Below are 17,836 nucleotides of genomic sequence, written 5' to 3'. Positions count from 1 at the left end.
CAGCACCAAGTTCGAGACAAAAAAAAAGATCTGTGTGCAAATGGGTTCGTCTTCGAACCGAATAACACGCGTATTCAACATTATACAATCTTAAGTATCTAACTTTAGCTTCTAAAGACTGCAGTAATCCCCGGAGATTCGGCAATTAATTATCAAATTTAATTTCGTAGGCTACAGTATGCGATTTTACAAAAATAAGTAGTTTGAACAACATTGATGTATTAATTATATCGACATTATTTATGCATTGACTGCAACCAAGAAAAACAACGTTATTAATAACATTCTTTTTTTATAACCGAAGGTAGAGTAAACCGTGCATTGATCGCGTGTATTTTTACAGATGACTCATAAAATATTACGGGTTTAAAGAAGCAAATTTCCATTTATCTTACCTTTCGACAGCTGGTTGTTTCACGCTGAAAAATCCTCATACGGTATCTACATACACTTTTTTTTCTTTTCTTTTTTTTTTTTTTAAATCACATCACAACATATATTACTCTCTAACATAAGTTTAATAACAGTTTTCCAAGACTGTTAGCCGCGAAATACTTTTTACATCGTTACACATCTACTTAATACACTTATACGCATCTTTTACACGAACATCTATAACGAAATTGCACTCGATCTTTAGAAGACCGTGGTTTAAATTTCAACAGAGCGTATTTTGTTACGCGAAACATTACGACTTCTATTTTGTAGAGAATACGTTTCGAAAAAAAAAATTGTTCTAAATATCCGTTGCTTCATAATACTCTCTCTAAAAGTTGATATCTTTCAGACTGAGGCCCGAGTGTAATCTGAGCTGAAATATATTCTAGAATTTGGTCAAGATTCTTATACGTTATACAGAATTAATTGTAGCCTCGGGACTACGCTAAGTACTCCATTAATTACGTGGATGCACAGACGAAGTCGAAGTTATCTAACGAGAGTACAATCTGCGCGATAGAGAAAGTCATTGGACGCGTTACGGCGTTTGCAAGAAGACGCCTGATAAATTACGTTCTCGAAATCGCTTTCGGCTCTTAGCGCTCGTTTTGATTGTGTTTTCTCACGATAACATTTCGCGATTATTCGCGTTTATCGTGACGTAAAGTTTCGTTGAATAATATAATTTTTTTTAAATTGCAATTTGCCTTTTAAACAATTTCTATGATTTAAATAACAAACACTTTGTCCCGTCCTAAACGAGGAGTTACACCAGATATAATTAAACTTTAAATTGTATAATTAAAATTGTTTAGAAATCACTTACGCCGTGGGTAGATTGAAAAGCGTATTTTCGTGCAAAACTTACGTTTGACGGAAATTGCACGGCGCCTGGAACTATCGTCAGCTGCACGAGGCAGCCCAATAACGCGAAGTGCTATCGAAGTTCCGACCGAAACAGAAAAGCATGGAGGCGAACAATCTCGAAAAAAAAGTAAAGTGATCTTCTCTGGTCGCCGGAATAAAAGTAGAAAACAGCTCGGGATTGAAAATTGATCGCAGCACATGTGCGATATAAATAAGTATCAAAGTTCTAAATGATAATCTACTATTTAATAATATAAATAAATAAACGTGAGAGAAATTATTAATTTCGGAATTTATTCTTGTCAGCGATAGAGGCCGCGTTTAGAACCGCGTAATTGAGCGAGAGATATATAGATTTCTTTAAACAATTGCAAATAAAAGGTGGGAAGCTCCGGGCGTTTAATTTGCGGCAAGATAAAAGATCTAATCGCGTGACTCGCTCGTGGAAACGCTTGTAATACGTGATAGCCGTAAATTACCGTACTTTCATTTGATGGAAAAATTTTCTGCTTGGGAACCCGGCGATGAGATTACTTCCATTTGTTCATAGGCAGAGCGGATGAGCAATGAAAACGATTCCGGGCGATGTCTTTCGCATTCGCGATAAGAATACTCAGACGTTCGCCTACGAGGCGTGAGTAGAGCATGTGATAAACGTCTTAATTTTTTTACGTGTTACTTGCAATTGCTTAAATTTAAATTTGAGGAAGTCCTACAAAATAAAGCTGCATTAAAGTCAATATCTTTTTCTTTTGAGCTGCAAAAATAATTATAATAAAGTTTCTTCAGAAAAAAAAAAAAATTGTACTATCAACTTAATTTTATCTCGAGCAGCCAGGTCACTTTTATCTAATAGTTAATTATCGTTGACTTTGTGCGAAGCACTTTAACCAGATAGAACGGCATCCCGTCGCGTTGCCTTTTAGAAACGTTTTAACACCGGAAAGCTCTTTCGAGAACACGTACAGGCGCGAATGAGAATAATGGTCCATTGACTGTACTCTCGCACGTACACACACATCACTCTACAGTCTAGATACAAAGCTCGGGTGCGTTCAGAAAAAATCACAATTTGTTGAACGTTGGAGAATTACTTGTAGTGTATCCTCTCGGACAGTCACCGTTGTGCGCTACAAATCCGCGTTGACTACTCGTCCTCATTTCAAACAGGACTTTTCAAAGTCTTTAAACCTTTAAAGCAACATGACTCTTTTTTTTTTTTTTTTCCAAGCCCTCATTCTTTTCAGTAATAATACGAAAATTATTCTCTTTTTTTCTTTTTCTCTCTCTCGCTCTTAGGAAATATACCCTGGCGATCCCCCCGCATAATATCACGTTTGTGAATGCGTTCCGTGAACGAGATACTAAACGTGTTCCCTGGAGAGATGCCGATGATAAAATTTTATGTTCGAAGAAATTTAAAATCGACTTTTCCCGTGGATAAGAGGCGGTCTATAACTTTTAACAATGCGCAGCGCGACATTATTTTCGCGTTCTGCATTTTTATTTCGGCTGATCTATTTTGTCCGTGAGTTTCAATTAGAAACTCCCTTTGATCCCTTCAGGTTTTTTTCTCTTTTCCGAAGAGAAAATAGAATTGAAGATTCTTGTCATATTCTCTGAATTTCCGTGATCGAAAAATTATAATGCTTTGAATAACAGAGAAAGAACCGGAGTTTCTTTTTCTTTCGTTCGTTAGTAGGTACTTTGGCCAAAATTCGCGTGCATCTACCAGGACATTTTCCATGAAAGGGCGTGAGAGAGAATTTAGACGGTGATGTAGTAAGCCCGCGGTTTGCCCCTCGACATGGTCGGGCTGAAAAGGATTCCCGGTGTCGTCGGACTAAATGACCAGGACGCCCACGAGGGCGGCGGAAACATACGTCATGACGTGTAATACCCTTCGTGTCGCTTGCGACATTTTTCGCGAGCTATGTAGCAGAGCGCTATAGTGATCAGAATCGCAATAGTAATTCCCATGCCTATGCTGATCCAGATGATCTCCTCGTTTATGCCGCTGTAGCCCTTCCCTGAAAAGATATTAAAAATATAACTTTTTCTTCTTCGTACGCATTTATTACACTTAAATATAAAACGCATATTCTTCGCCGTAGACGAGAAAACTTTTGGAATAAATTTTTTTCTTTTCGGTTGTTCGGAGATCACCTCGATTACGGAACTTGGTTCGACTTAGTGTTGAACGACGTGTTCGATTAAGCGAAGCCGGGATTCGAGAAAGGAGGAGGATTACGAGGCATCGATAGGTCGAGTGGGTTACAAATTGAGTAATTTATTATTTTCACATATTTTTAAGAAATTAATAATTTTTTTTTTTCGTATTTTAGCGACACTCGAAAAATTTAATTCTGCTGAATAGTTATGAGATTTTCATTATTACCTGCTGCAAGAGAGTCGTCGTTAAACCGCAAACTCGAACGGTTTTTGTTTCCGCGTAATTTAACGCTTGTTACTTGACGATCGCGCTTAAAAGCATTCTCTCCGATGATTACGATTAAGACGGCGAATCTTCAAGTTTGTTGCCGACGAAATCGCAGTTACGTTACTATTCGAATAGCGCTTAAAACTTAAACTACATCTGAATCCGAGTTACGTTGCTCACGACGAGCTTAGCTGCAGAATGTCAGAATTCTGCGAGTTACTCTTTTTTCTTTTTTATTCCTCTTTGTATTTTAAAACTGGCATTTTAATTCTGAATAATGCATTTTCTTTTTCCTGAGGGCAGCGTAAATATTCTGCGCTTTTCTAAATTCTAAATATCACCGCGGTAAAAATACAATAGAATATATGAAACTTAAAACTCGATGCTGAGGGTAATAAGCTAACTTTTCTCTCAAAGGCTTTTCTCTCTGCGAAGAATTTTTCTGGAATACGACAATACTCACTTTTTAGACACAAAATCCAAATAAATCAAACTGCACGGGTGAAAGTTTATAAAATACTTTTCGGACAGCTTTTTCCAACGCGATGGAATTTAATGTCAAAGGGTATTTGGGAAATTACAAACCGAAGGAAATTCGCACTGTTCCAATCTTCTTTAAGCCTCCTCGCTTGCAAGAATCGATAAGTCATTTCAAAACTATATTCTACAACTTGGAGAAAATCCAATCACAAAGAGATACTAGAGATCACGACAACGGGGAATAGGGAACTCGTTTGTAAATTATGGGAGTGTCGCTTAGCTGGCGATTGGCCCAAGGTTAAAATTTCTCACCGTGTTCGGTAAACATTAGCGTAATCCTGATTACTCGCTATTGATTTTGCTAACAATTTCATACCCCAATGCCAAAAGTCCACCGTGTGCATTCGACATTTACTTCAGGATTTATATCGTACATATCACAATCAGAATAATATTACAAAATATGATATCATGCAATTGTGTGTGACAGAGTGGCGTAATAAAATTAAAATTTTTAAACATACTCCAAGCAATAATTAACAAATTCTTATAAGCGATTTATTATACATATGACATTGTAATAAAATAAATTTTGACTCGGCATTAAAAATGTAAAAGATAGGGACTTTAATTAATTATCGTACAAAAAGATTGCAGTTTATTTTATTATTATTAATAACCAAGATGTTTATGATTAAGAAAGCGATTCTTCTTTTTTTTTCTGTAGTATTACGAATTCAAAGCAAATTGCACTGAGATTGTAGAAAATTATTTGCTAATATGAAACGATGCAAAAATGAGAGAGGAAAGATCCTCTTGATGATTTGTCACAGAATTACGCCACTAATTGTCAATTATACCACAATTACAGCCAAAACAACTTTCGTATAATTTATTTTAAGGTATACGGTCTACAGTGTTCTATATTCCAAACCAAAAATTGCTTTGGTGTCATAGTGGCATGTCTAGTTATATGTATATACCTAATCGAATGATATCCACATCCATATTACCATTGTAATGAGAACTATAAATTCCAACTTTTCCCGCGACTCGTCCACCAACCGGCATGTTTGTATTTCGTCTTCTCGGGGTTCGTCACCTAAAAGAAAAACTGTTTTATTACAGTCCAAACTACGATCTTACAACTAAAACCTGGAAACGTATTAATACTTTTCTCTTTTTATTCCTTCTTACTTTTTTATATTTTTTTTTTTTTTTTTTTTTTTTTTATGTAATCCTTTTAAAATTATTCATTCGTTTTTTATCTGGCACCTTTTTCTTATTATTTTAAATCCTATCATCTTTTATACAAACGTAATATAATTTCTTTACGAAGCTCTTTCTCAGTTTATTAAGTTAATTAAACGAAGAACTTGTTAAATTATTATTTAGTGTATTTCTCTTAAACGCCGATTCTACGTTACTTGATTCATTAATTCTTTTAAAATCCCGATTATATTATAAGCTTTTCATGGTTTAAATTTTCATGAAAATATTTCCTACGTATAACAATGTATCGTGGATACATACATATATGTATTAACTATTGAAATAATAGTAACAGGGGCTGTAAAATACTTTAAGCCTTCAATTTTATCGACAATATGACAGTCGTTAAATATCCGTCATGCACACTTCGCCGTCGTTAAGTTCCATTTTACCGAAGGAAACGAGCGGAAGAAGACGAGAGACGCGAAGTAAAAGAGTAAACGACGCAAAATTTTTACGAGTTGGTTTTTTTGTTCGTTCAATGCCGGACTTTTCCAGTCCAATGACATTTTTTTTAAGTATACGTGCACTTAATATCGTGTAAAAAAAATTATTCTAATGATAAGCTCTCATATTCTTAATATTTTATTTTTCTATCATTTATTCATCGCGACTACTCCCTCAATTTCGACAGCAAATGTATTCGAGACTACGTATACGGATTACCTTTGGTCGTCGTTTTTTCGCGACCGGTTGATGCCATCATACGCGTAAAAGTACGAGAAGAAATAAAAAGGGATATAAATCTGGGACGGCGAGGAGGTTCTCAATCTCTTTGGATTTCTGGACGTGTCACTCCTCGACTTCGCGTTCTTCGTCGCGTTGCTAAAAGGTTCCTTTTGCAACGGCGAACTTTTGCGGCCCTGGGACGACGCGACGTCAGCATCGATCAAAGAATTTGCTTGTTAGTAACACACCGATACCAGGGAGCTAGCTACTGCGTGGAAGGAAGGAAAGGGATCGTTTTCCTGTTTCATGCGAGAAATACTGGCGTACATACCTTGGAGATTCGAAAACAGGGTGCTCCACGCGCATTTCTTCGATTCCTCCTAGTCTCCCAGCATTTTCCCCCTTGGCTTTAGCACTCGGTCAAGCTGGAAATAAACAATTTTCTTTAGTTTCTACGTTGCTTAGTGTAATACGCGAATATATTTGCGGTTTCGATCGAGCGAACAAACACGAAGCTACCGTATTGGTGCCATAATGGAAATTGCGGAAACAATACTCAACTAGAACATAATTATTATTTTAATACGTCTATTATATGTATAACGCGCTCATTATTATGCAGTCGCTGCATTATAACTAACCCGTGTGTACGTGCACGTGTAAACGCATATTTTGTATTTACACGTTTGAAATGTAAATGTACATTACGTGCACATTTGAAGTGATTAATTATAACTTTTTGTCATTTAAGAGAAGAAAGAATATCTCGCACGTAAAAGCTTTTTATAATGTTAATAAAAATAAAAAAATAAAAAAAATATAAAAGAATCCATATAATAGTTGCTATAATTTTTGCTTTTATAAAATTAGAATCCGTAATTATACTGTAGAATTTTTTTTCCTCCTAGACGCTACTACGCTAAAATTTACCACCTGATTTAAAGAATAAAGCGGAAGGTGTGACCAAGCGTGTTAATGCAATCTCGCGCCCTTTCAAGCCGAACACTTCTTTAAGATTGCCAGAAGCTGCTGCGCGGAGCAAAAAGCTTATTGTCAATGACTCTTCGATTTGTGATACCCGCGATGAAAGCTTTGTAAACGCCCCATCGTAAAAGTAAATTTTTTAATTCTACTAGAACAATCCATGCGCGCGCTATTTTTTAATATAATTTTATTTTTATTTTCTAAAAAAAAAAAATTAATCCAAAAGGTGTTTAACTAAATTAAAAAAAAAAAAACGTAGTTTATTCTAGTCTCCTCCTATCTTAAAAAGTTGGTGCGTTATGCATGAATCAGTTTTTTAATTGTTTAAAGATAGATGAACTAGAAAAAAAAAATACTACTTTTCGCAAGCTTTTTCCACGTGATATTTAATTTTATTCGGAAGTAAACGCTACCGACATTTGATTAGCAAATACATATATGTTTGGCATTTCAGTTTCAAGTTCTAGAATCCGAGATCTGCCTCGAGATGGTTGCGCCATTCCAGAATTCAAGTTTCGGCGAATATGTGGCTGAATTCTAAGCGCTCTTTTGCGTTAAACACGTAACTTTGTGGGGCCCGATCCTCGAAATCCGGCGGCATTGCGGCGCGATTATTCCCTCGGCACTTCTTAATAACGCTCTTCGCTTAAGTGAGATCAACAAGTTAGTTTCGCTACACGTCGCGTACACGCGCGTCTCCCTCTCGTGCATACGCGACCGCTCGAGAGCCGGGTCCTTTGTTTTACGCAATTAAAACGAGTCTCGTTGGCACACGGGGACCGACATTCACCGAGCTGTCCGACTGAGGGCAGGAGGCTTTTGTCCCGCGGAACGTTTTGCGCGACGAGGCCACCACCACATCGAACAAGCAGTTGATGCTGCGTACTGCAACGCTGTATCCGGTGTAGCCTCGCGCTTTGACGCGTTTGCAATTAGGCGCGATGACATCCGCATGCTCGCGGTTTATTAATTAACGACGGTGGCATTGTTCCTGGAAAGTGTGGCGCGGATTTACCAGGCGCGGTCGGCCGCGTTGAAATTGCGAGTCTTGTGGTCTTCGCGACGAGAATTGAATCGAATGCGAATAGCTAGCACCTGATACAAGCGACGTCGAGCTTTCGCGTGTAACTATCGAGCAAGTAATTGTCGAGAAAATCTGATTATCAATCGAGGTACATGAAGCTATGTTAGTCATGGTCTTAGATATTTGAAAAAAAATTCTGTGAAATTTATAGCCTATTTATCTTCCTGCAAAATAATGTGAAAAATAACTCGAATAAAACTACCTTTCCTATTTATCATTTATCTTTATAAGATATTACGTTTAAATTATATTTCCGTTTCCAAGTATAATTAGCGTTATTAAAGAACCATCCTTTTTCTCAGAACAATTTAAAGTTTCATGATTATTTTGCGTTTAATACGAAGTTAGTTATTGGAAACAGCGACCGCTCCAATTAGTAAAATTAGTGAAACTCTATTGCTCAAAGCTACAATCAGTTTCTACGTTTGCGCGAGTTTGTACGTCAATATAGCTTGCCACGGTAAAACGATAAGAAACTATTTCGGTTGCGGAAAACAGAGACAATACAGCTTATTTATAATATTCCGCAAAATAGCTAAAATATCCGATTGAGGTTATCGTTATCGAGTTATCGTACTGCAGTTTGTAAATTTAAAAGCATCCTAATAATTGCACATTTATAAGTATCTTGCATTAAATTTTTTTGTGAATTATTCCTTCTGGAACAATTATTGGAAATGCACAAGTCATTCGTTTAATCTTCGATTGTGAGCTTCAAACGTTCGCGAAATTTTAATGTTGCTCCAATAATAAACTCGATAATTAACAGTTGGAAATAAATGCTGGACTTGTTTCGGGAAATTCAAATGGACTCAATTAACTCAAGTAATATTTACACGTCAAAGCAATTGCACGGACTTATTTTGTGCCCGTTAACAAAGGCTGTGGAAATTAACATTGTTACCACTGAGCTTTATCAGGCTTATCCTTCGCAACCTTTGGTTCGTACACACAGCTGCATTTTGCGCTAGGATTTAATCACGATTGCATAAGTCTGAAAATAAATTTACACAATTTCATAATTGAGAATCCATTTGAATACTTGTTCCAATATTAAATAAATTTTTTTTTATCTTGCGGTTATAGCAACGTTAACAGCTGGCATTTATTTTCGATATATCGACAGTATAGATTTCTTGGCGCTATCAAAGCAGATAGAAACAAAGAGACTGCGAGAGTCTTTGTATCCGCGAAGATGCATGTCGTTAATGAGTGAACAGTATACGGTTGTCTCCGCGCGGTAAAGGATGCTGCTTTTGTTTCCCTCCCGCTGCGTGCCCTCATTAATGCAATCGACAAAGCGCTCGCTGCTATTGTTTCTCTCATCAACGTCATTGTCAATGATGAACGGCGCAGCCATTCAGAATTCCTATTAGCACCGTATCTGTTTCTGCACGATTGACCGAGCGCGATATTTCGCCTGAAACTCCACTATTTTGCGCGTTGTGTTAATTTTACGTTTAATTTCCTCAACGAATGCAAATTATCGTAGATCCACGTAAAATAATTAAAGAGCTTATTTAAATTTTGGGAAGGATTATGTTGATATTTTCAGAAAAATCCAGTTATTAATGCTCGACAATTGTTTTTTTTAAAAACCCGGTATACAATATCGAAATAAAGATATCCGATTATGAAGTATTATTTAAATAATCTTTTAAAATTAAATTTATATCACGTTGCAGGGTTTTATATATTATATCTATTACATTTTTTTTTTCATGAAATTTAAGAAATGCTATTTTATTGTAGAAGTTACGTTATTTTTTTCGTTTTCTTTGTAACTGGATTTTGCACATAAATGATAAAATTTGCATATTATGTGTATCAATAATTTATGATAGCATTAATCAAACGGGCGAATGGGAATGCGTTTCTAAATGCAGTTGGCTTAATAATGTTACGTTTAATCTCTCGGCAGATAACCGCGAATGTAGTTAATGTTAGTATAATATACGCTCGAATATAACTCAGGGTGCATAAACAAGATCTACAGATACTCTCAAAGCACGTATTTAAACTTTTCTACCCAACTATAAGTAGATAACTTCGTACCTCACAAAGGCAGGGTTCACGGGGGGAGGGAGGAGGAAAGCTATCATTACGTAGTTAAACAAACTTTACGAAATGACAGATTCATGCTTAAGGAAATGAGGTTTTGGCTGTTAATGCTAAACATTATTCATCGAGTATGTAAGAAAGCTTTCGGAAGTATGCGACATCGGGAAATTTTGCATTTATTGGTTAAACAAAGAGGAGCGTGTTCAGTGACGATATGCATAATACTCGAAGACAGTGAGGCTTTTTCGTAAACTTTGAAAGAGAATTTTGCTCAACGAATGACAAAATGCTTGGCGATGCAAATCGCCATATAAATTTAGTTGTGACAATGGCGTGATGTAGTAATCGAAGATCATCCATTTGTACTCGAGAATGTGGTCGTTAATACTTTTCTTTCGCAGTGAATTAGCCATAATTTTTTCGGTACTTTTTTTCTCTCTGTTAATTCAAATCACACGACGGCGATATGATTTTAATAATGACGTGATACGGTAATTGGAAAATTGCCGCCTACGTTAACGTTTATATTCCGTTTCGCGCGTATTAGCGTTTCTTTCACTAATTTTACTCGCGTTGAACTATTATTAATAAGGACTGTATGCAGCTTTACACATGCCGATATAAAAAACTTTTTTCAATACCGCGTACCCGCGGTATGGAGGTGCCACTCGCGATGTATGTATATGCAGAAACCTCAATAATTCGATTTATTTTTACACGGGAGCTGTTCTGAAACTTTGGTGGTTTTCGCGCGCTCGTTTCGTAAATATGCGACATCGAAGTCCCGGCGGTGCCATGAAATTTAGTCAGGCAAAAGTTCGACAAAGAGGTATAATTTTACTCGGCTGAGAAACATTTTTATGATTGGAATTTATTCTGCACCCTGCTAATATTTGCTTCAATTTCTAGTTTCGATTTATGGATTGATTCATTAAATTATTATTGCTTTTTTTATTTTTTACTTTTTTTTTTTAGCAAAAATGAAATGCTCGCACATACATCTACACATTTATTCATTGGCATCTCGCTATAAAATGCAATAAAGTTTAATCTTAATTACGTGATGAAATTGAATTTAATTTTTTTTTCTCTCTTTTATTTCTTTTTACGTAAGAGAGAGAGAGAGAGAGAGAGAGAGAAAGAGATAAATAAAAAACTTTACACGCCTGACATTTTTCTACGTTTATACAGTAAATATTAGACGGGTCTGCAATAATATTAAATATATAAAATAATGTAGTATGACGTTTATAAATTTAACGTCATTTTATTAAAAGAAGGCCAAAGTATGAATTTAAATAACAGCAGCCGGTGTTTTTTGCCACATAGATACGGAACTATATACATTAATTAAAATAAAAAGTGTGCTCGAAGTTACCCGCGCCGTTAAAAAGTAATCCTAGTTAATACTACGAAAGTTCGTAACGAAGTTAAAAACAAGGATATATTAATTATCTCTTGCGCGGAAATTATTAAATTTTAGAATGCTTATACGCTCGTATAATATTACATTTGACACGGTAAATGACTTGCATGTAGGATGGAGTGAAATTATGAAGAACGCTGCAAGCGACGCGCCGTTATTTTAAGGGGTGTTAAACGGATTAAAGAATAATTATCGAAAATAGCGAGAGATTTTTGACGTCAGATATGTGTTTGCACTCATTATCTCGTCGGCCACACCCCGACTGAACTTTGACAGCTCTTACTTTCCTTTCTCGCGGAATGTCTATTTTTGTCGTTAGAAAAGAGGGGAAAATTTCATCCGTCCGACGTCGTGCTAAAAATAGTAGTAGCGCGACGTCACTTGACGGGTAAGGGCAAATCCACGGATTTCGGCAGATCGATGAAAATTCAGAAACGAGGCGTTGTCTCCCTGGGCTACGAGCGGACCGACGACACCCTTACCGCGAATATACGAGCAGTTATACACTGGAATTACGGGCATATCGCTGGTCGGTACCAATGAGTCGATCAACCGAGTCGGAAATTCGTCGGAAATACGATTACTTTCCATTCCTCTGTCCACCCTCGGTCGTTAGGACGCTTTACATTCTCATTAAACGAGACGACCGGCGACCAACCAGCTTTTTAACGCTCGCTGACGCGTATTCTTCTACCTCGACAAATCAAATTTAATTTAATCTAAAAAAATTATAGAGTCTATTTAATAATTCGTTCCAGACCAACGAATAAATTGAATAGTCTTCGGAAAAACTCAGTGTCACCAAAATTGTTGTATATAAAATTATTTATTTGTCGATCGCTAATGCGACATATTATCACACACCCGGATTCTTGTCGCGTTTTATTCTTGTAAAGTTTTTGTTAAAGTAAAATTGTGCGATAAAAGAGAAAATTCCGTAGTGAGAAAAAGTTAAAATATTTTTACAAAAATTGCTTCTTCAACATACATTAAATTCTAAAATTCCTGAGGCGACAGGCCTGCGAAGAGCATACTATAAATGTCGGCCTATGAGAATACAGTCGCCAGCTTTGTCTCCAGAGTGACATTGAATCTCTTCTCTTAAAGTGTTTGAACAGTTATAATAGAATGAAACAACGGCATTGTATACGTACAGTTTCAAAAAAATTATGCGAGATTTTAATTGTAAATTTTATTTAGTTTAAATTATCGTTTAATGATCAAAAGTTGGCATTCAAGCGCAACTCCTTATTTATGAAAGAAATAATGAAAAACGGAGCCAGAATTACGTTAAGTGGACGCCTTTTAATGTAAGGGAGTCAAGGTTATACCGGATAGATCGATTCATCTTGATCGAATGGAGGATGAACCGTATACGCGCCAAGTGGATCATCTCAGAACTCGATCGGACAAGAGTCTAGCGAGACTGTGCGCCAAGTAGATCGCGTCGTTTCAGTCAGACAAAGAGAGTTACATATATCACGCAGTAGTAGCGCGCCTTTTAGTCAGACCTCTTAACGATAAACACTAAAAACGACGATTATTGGACTTTCGCCACAATCCCCGTAGTTGTGAAATAGATAAAAATGTTATGTGAATTTACAAACTCGAGGATTTAAAAAGGGTTTCCATTGATCGCAACTCAAACAATTGTTCACGGATGCAGAATTTTAATAATTCGTCGACGTTATCATTTTCTTGCAGCGTGCTTTAAATATTGATTTTATTTTAACTTCTTTGCGGATAAAAAAAAATACGTAAACGAATATACAGAATGGCACGTTAGTATATTTTAGATTTTGTTATTACAAAATAAACCGCGCCAGTTTAGATTCTATCATTATTCATAATTTTTGTAATTTCGTATGTTGGATGGAAAATTGAAAATTATTATTCGTCCAAAAGTCATTGACGTCAGCGTAAAATGTCAAAGAAAAATCGGGACAAAAATTCGCTGAAATTAATCGCGCAGTTATATTGAGCTCCGTGCAATCAAAAAATAAAATGATAACGTGCCGTAACAATTGCCACATGATTCCGACCGAAGCTATCAAATATTAGAACTCGTGTTCTTTCATGAATAAATTATAAATACTCTTCGTTGGATGTCGAGCTTTATAATTAAAGATGAAGCGTAGAAACTTGTTACGACGTCATTCCGTGACAGCAAGTATTGGCGTTTCTTTCTCTCGTTCGTTACAATTAAAATATCAATATGAAATTTATATCCTAGGTACATTCGCGTACGGGTTACTTTTATTTAACGTCACACGCTTCGCGTTGTCGTTCACGTATATTTTATAGCGCGTTTTAGAAAAATTTATAATACGAAAGAAGGACGAGCGGTAAGAGCAACGCCCTTGTATCACATTATCGGGCTAGATTCGAGATCGCGGGCGATCTGTATCCGACTGCTCTTGCCGTAAGCTCCGCTTATCAACCAGATACTCTTGCCGAGTCGAGTCGCAAGACGATCATCGAGTTTTCCAACACGTCAAAGTACAGCACGTTCAAGCAGACGCGCAGTACGTACAACTTCGACTGAAATATAACCGCTATCTACCACTGTCGTAAAGATGTGAACACCTATTTTATCGCTTCTGTCTATTCCTATGAGAAAAACGAGGGATTGTAAAATATTAAAAGACTAAAATGGCGTGGAAAATTTTTTCAGTCGTATACCGAGTGAAATTTCGTTACAGGGTATATTTCTCGATGCTGAGCTTTGCTCGTTTTGTTGAAACAATTAATTAAAGAATCCGATAAAAAAATCTTAATTGATAATATTTTTTAATTATATTTTATATAAATTCTGTTCGACATATTGTCAAAATAATTTTTAACTAATTGCGTTCAGAGAATTTCTGACGTTCTACATATACAGATAAGGGCTTCAGAGCTCCAAGTATTTAATCTTTCAGAAACGGAATATTCATGACACGTATAATTCCTGCACGCGACCTGGGTCTTGGAGTTTTCCCTCCATTGTGTAGAGACAGAAATATTGTTAACATAAATAATAAATTACAACAGCGGCCAGACAGTACGTTGAGATAATTTCACATACGTATAAATGTTGAACACATTAACGTAATATATGCATATATAAAATTTACTGTTCCACAATTATTATCGCGTTTAACTGTATTAAGTTTCACTTTTTTTTTAAGTTTTTAATTTAGTTTAATCGTGAAAAATTTGTAACGAGATATAACGAGATCGTTTCAGCTGCTTCGTGCGAGCTTTGCAAATCCGTTGAATCGATATTTTTGCGAAATCTGATATCGATGGCTTCAACGACCTTATACCGAGCTAGCGTAACCTGAGACTACCCGGGAATATCTCTTACGTATACCAGAATAATTAATGCTTAACGCAAGACCGATCGCCCTGTTCCAGTTACTAATTCAATATCGCTTGAGATCTAACGTGCGGGATCGCGGCGTTATCGTCACGAATCGATTGCGACCTGGGGTGTTCACCGTACATCCGGCGTTTGCTACGGTATAAAGGGTGGGAGAGTAACGAACCATTTCGGCTGCCCAAGCGCGGGAGAGACGAGCTCTGGCGGGATTTGCGATCGCTGGTTCCGAGCAAGTGTTAGGCGACTCAGGGCAGCAATAGGACGATCCTCCTCACCAGAGGGTGAGCCGGGGCTGTAGGGTGCCACGAGGTGCTAAGGGGCAGCGGTCCAGCCTACGCGACGTTGAATCTCGACGTAGTGGACGCGGGTTGTACGCGATGCCGACTGAACTCCCGGGTACCGCGCGATACCGTTGCTCCGACGACGGCGCCCGAAGTTGAACGGGCCACGTAGATAGGGTGGCTGCCGAGCGACTGCCACGGTGTGTGATAGAGAAACCGCGAGAGAATGACGCCACCAGAGCCTCCGCTGGTAGGGGCGAATGTGTTCGGGGAGAGAGAAAATTATTGGCTGAGAGAAGGGAGTAGCGAAGGAGAGAAGTGGTCCAGGGTGGAGGGATGCTGGCGAGAAGAAGGGCGGCGCGGCGGGGAAGTTGCGTAAAGGGGTGGCAGAAGTGAGGCACGAGAGGAAACATGCGTAAGCGAGGGCAACGCGGGCAAAGGCGGAGGAATAGATAATTTTCAATATTTTCGATCCCGACATCTGTCGCGTTTTTAATTGCGAATGAAAAAGGACCACTTTGATTTTTCCTATTACGGCAAATAAAATTATATACGTTCTATTTTCTATCGTTTAAAAATTCATAAATTAGGTTTTCTTTAAAATTTTTTTTGCCGATTAAATTTTCTCGACTAAACTCCCACAGATTTTTAAACTTAAAAAAATAATAATAATAATGACGCAATACGTATAAATAATTATTAGCGCATAAATAAATATTTGCGGATATACCTTTCGGTGCCGACGCCTATGAAGGGTGTACAGTGAGCGGAAAGAGAAAGAGAATAAACTGATCGAAGAGAGAAAATGATAAAAGCGGAGGACAGAGCGTTTTACACATATGTATAGCGGGGAAATGGAAAGAGATAGATAAGTAAAATGCTAACACGAGGCAGAAAGAGATGGCTAGAGGAAAACGAGATGCAACTATTGGCCGGGAGTAAAAGTAGATGAGATAAAAAGAGAGAGGGAGAGACCCGAGAGGACGGAAAAGAAGTAACAGTATAGTCTTGTATCCGACGAATGCTATGACTGCGAGTAGAAAAGCATTGGAATACACATGCATGTAACAAAAACGAAAAGAAAAGAGACAGAAAAATCGACGTAGCGTAGTTAAAAAGATTACACAATTATACATAGATTATTAATCTCACCCTTAACAATAAAAATATTTTGATAGGAGGAAACGACAAAGATACCGATTTGTAGAAAGAAATTAAACTAGAAAAAAGTATCAGTTGAATGATAGAAAAAAGAAAAATGTAGAAGAGTGAAGGGGAAAGAATTAAGAAATCAAAATAAAAATTTTAGTAATAAGAAAATGGAACGCGGGGTAAAGGGAAGATAAAATACTGAAGAAGGAAAATCCGAGGGAGTACGCGAAACGAGAATACGCGGGGAAAAGAGATCTTACGTTGGAAAGAGCTTAATGCGAAGGGAAGTTAGAGGAAGAGAATAGGAGTTCTAGTCGCGATAAAAAGAGAAGAGGAGAATACGTGACGTCTTTGAATGATCTAGGTGCGAAAAAAGCAAGAAAATTTGAGCGATAAAAGAAATGAGAAGAAAAATTCGAGAGAACGGGAATGACGAACGGTAGGAAATACAAGCAAAGGGCGGAATGACCGATGCAGAGAGGCGCCGGAAAGGGTGGAAAACCAAGGGACGAGCGTGAGGGAGACAATGCTCTATCGAGCGAGCAGTAGACCGCGAAAGGTGGGTGGGATCCGTGTCTCGCATGTAGAAAGGCAATAGGTACTTCGTGTTTTTGTTTCTCGCCGGTGCTATCGAAGGGATGGGCGAAGGGAAACTTAAAAAAGGTACGCAAGTATAACCAATGCGGAGCGTCTCGGGACAGGTGAATTAATCGATGGAGCCCCGTGAATGAGGGTAGAAAATGTTTTCAGGGAGTCGTGACAGGAATTTTCATTCCTAAAATTGATGGGAACGGTATATTCTTAAGTTTACTTTTCGGTACAGAAATATCATTGCAATAGAACGGAGATGTAAGAGCACATACATAAACGTAACAAATGCAAATCCAAGGATTTTTACCGTAGCATGCTATTTTAGATATAGGTAGTTACACGCTGCTTTATCATCGCGCGCTGAACATTGTAAAACAGAATCTATCTGGCATAAAATCCCGCTCCAATTCTACGGCTGTTCGTATCACAACAAGGTTTCATCTGTTCCTGCTTTTTATTATGCGCAAAGGAATACGGCCTGTAAAACTCGGTATTTGATTTCTAGATTTACACGGCTGCTCCGACGTATCGAGGTAACGGTAATGCTTGCGCGAGAAAAATCCTGTTAAAGACATTTGCGATATTGGTACATACGAGAAGTGATTTCTTCTGTATTCTAAAATATGATATTTAATCGTGAAATATTTCGTGCTTACATTTTTTCCGAGCAGGGTATTAATTACGTCAGGACTGGCCAACAAATATCATAAATACTTGTAGCAGGAAA

The 17,836-nt window shown here is 37.4% G+C and overlaps 1 protein-coding gene across 5 annotated transcripts in view; it reads right to left on the bottom strand.

Annotated features, from left to right (window-relative positions):
• Positions 1–499: 499 nt before the first annotated feature.
• Positions 500–17,836, bottom strand: part of LOC139103794 (breast cancer type 1 susceptibility protein homolog) — a 59,346-nt gene continuing 42,009 nt past the window's right edge. For 2 of the 5 annotated variants that reach the window (XM_070658810.1, XM_070658812.1), the window contains exons 2-4: positions 6,498–6,591; positions 5,209–5,327; positions 500–3,335 (exon numbers count right to left, since the gene is read on the bottom strand). In XM_070658810.1, coding sequence (XP_070514911.1) covers positions 3,190–3,335; positions 5,209–5,296 — 234 coding nt within the window. In that variant the 5' untranslated portion in view covers positions 5,297–5,327; positions 6,498–6,591 and the 3' untranslated portion in view covers positions 500–3,189. Of the gene's footprint in view, positions 3,336–5,208; positions 5,328–6,497; positions 6,592–15,251; positions 15,574–17,836 lie in introns of those variants that run through there. The other 3 variants (XM_070658811.1, XM_070658814.1, XM_070658809.1) reach the window with 3 other exon arrangements.

The sequence above is a fragment of the Cardiocondyla obscurior genome, linkage group LG07 (assembly GCF_019399895.1).
Source record: "Cardiocondyla obscurior isolate alpha-2009 linkage group LG07, Cobs3.1, whole genome shotgun sequence".
Lineage (NCBI taxonomy): Eukaryota > Metazoa > Arthropoda > Insecta > Hymenoptera > Formicidae > Cardiocondyla > Cardiocondyla obscurior.
The sequence above is the reverse complement of the archived record's forward strand: the minus strand, read 5'-3'. Positions and strand labels throughout refer to the sequence as shown.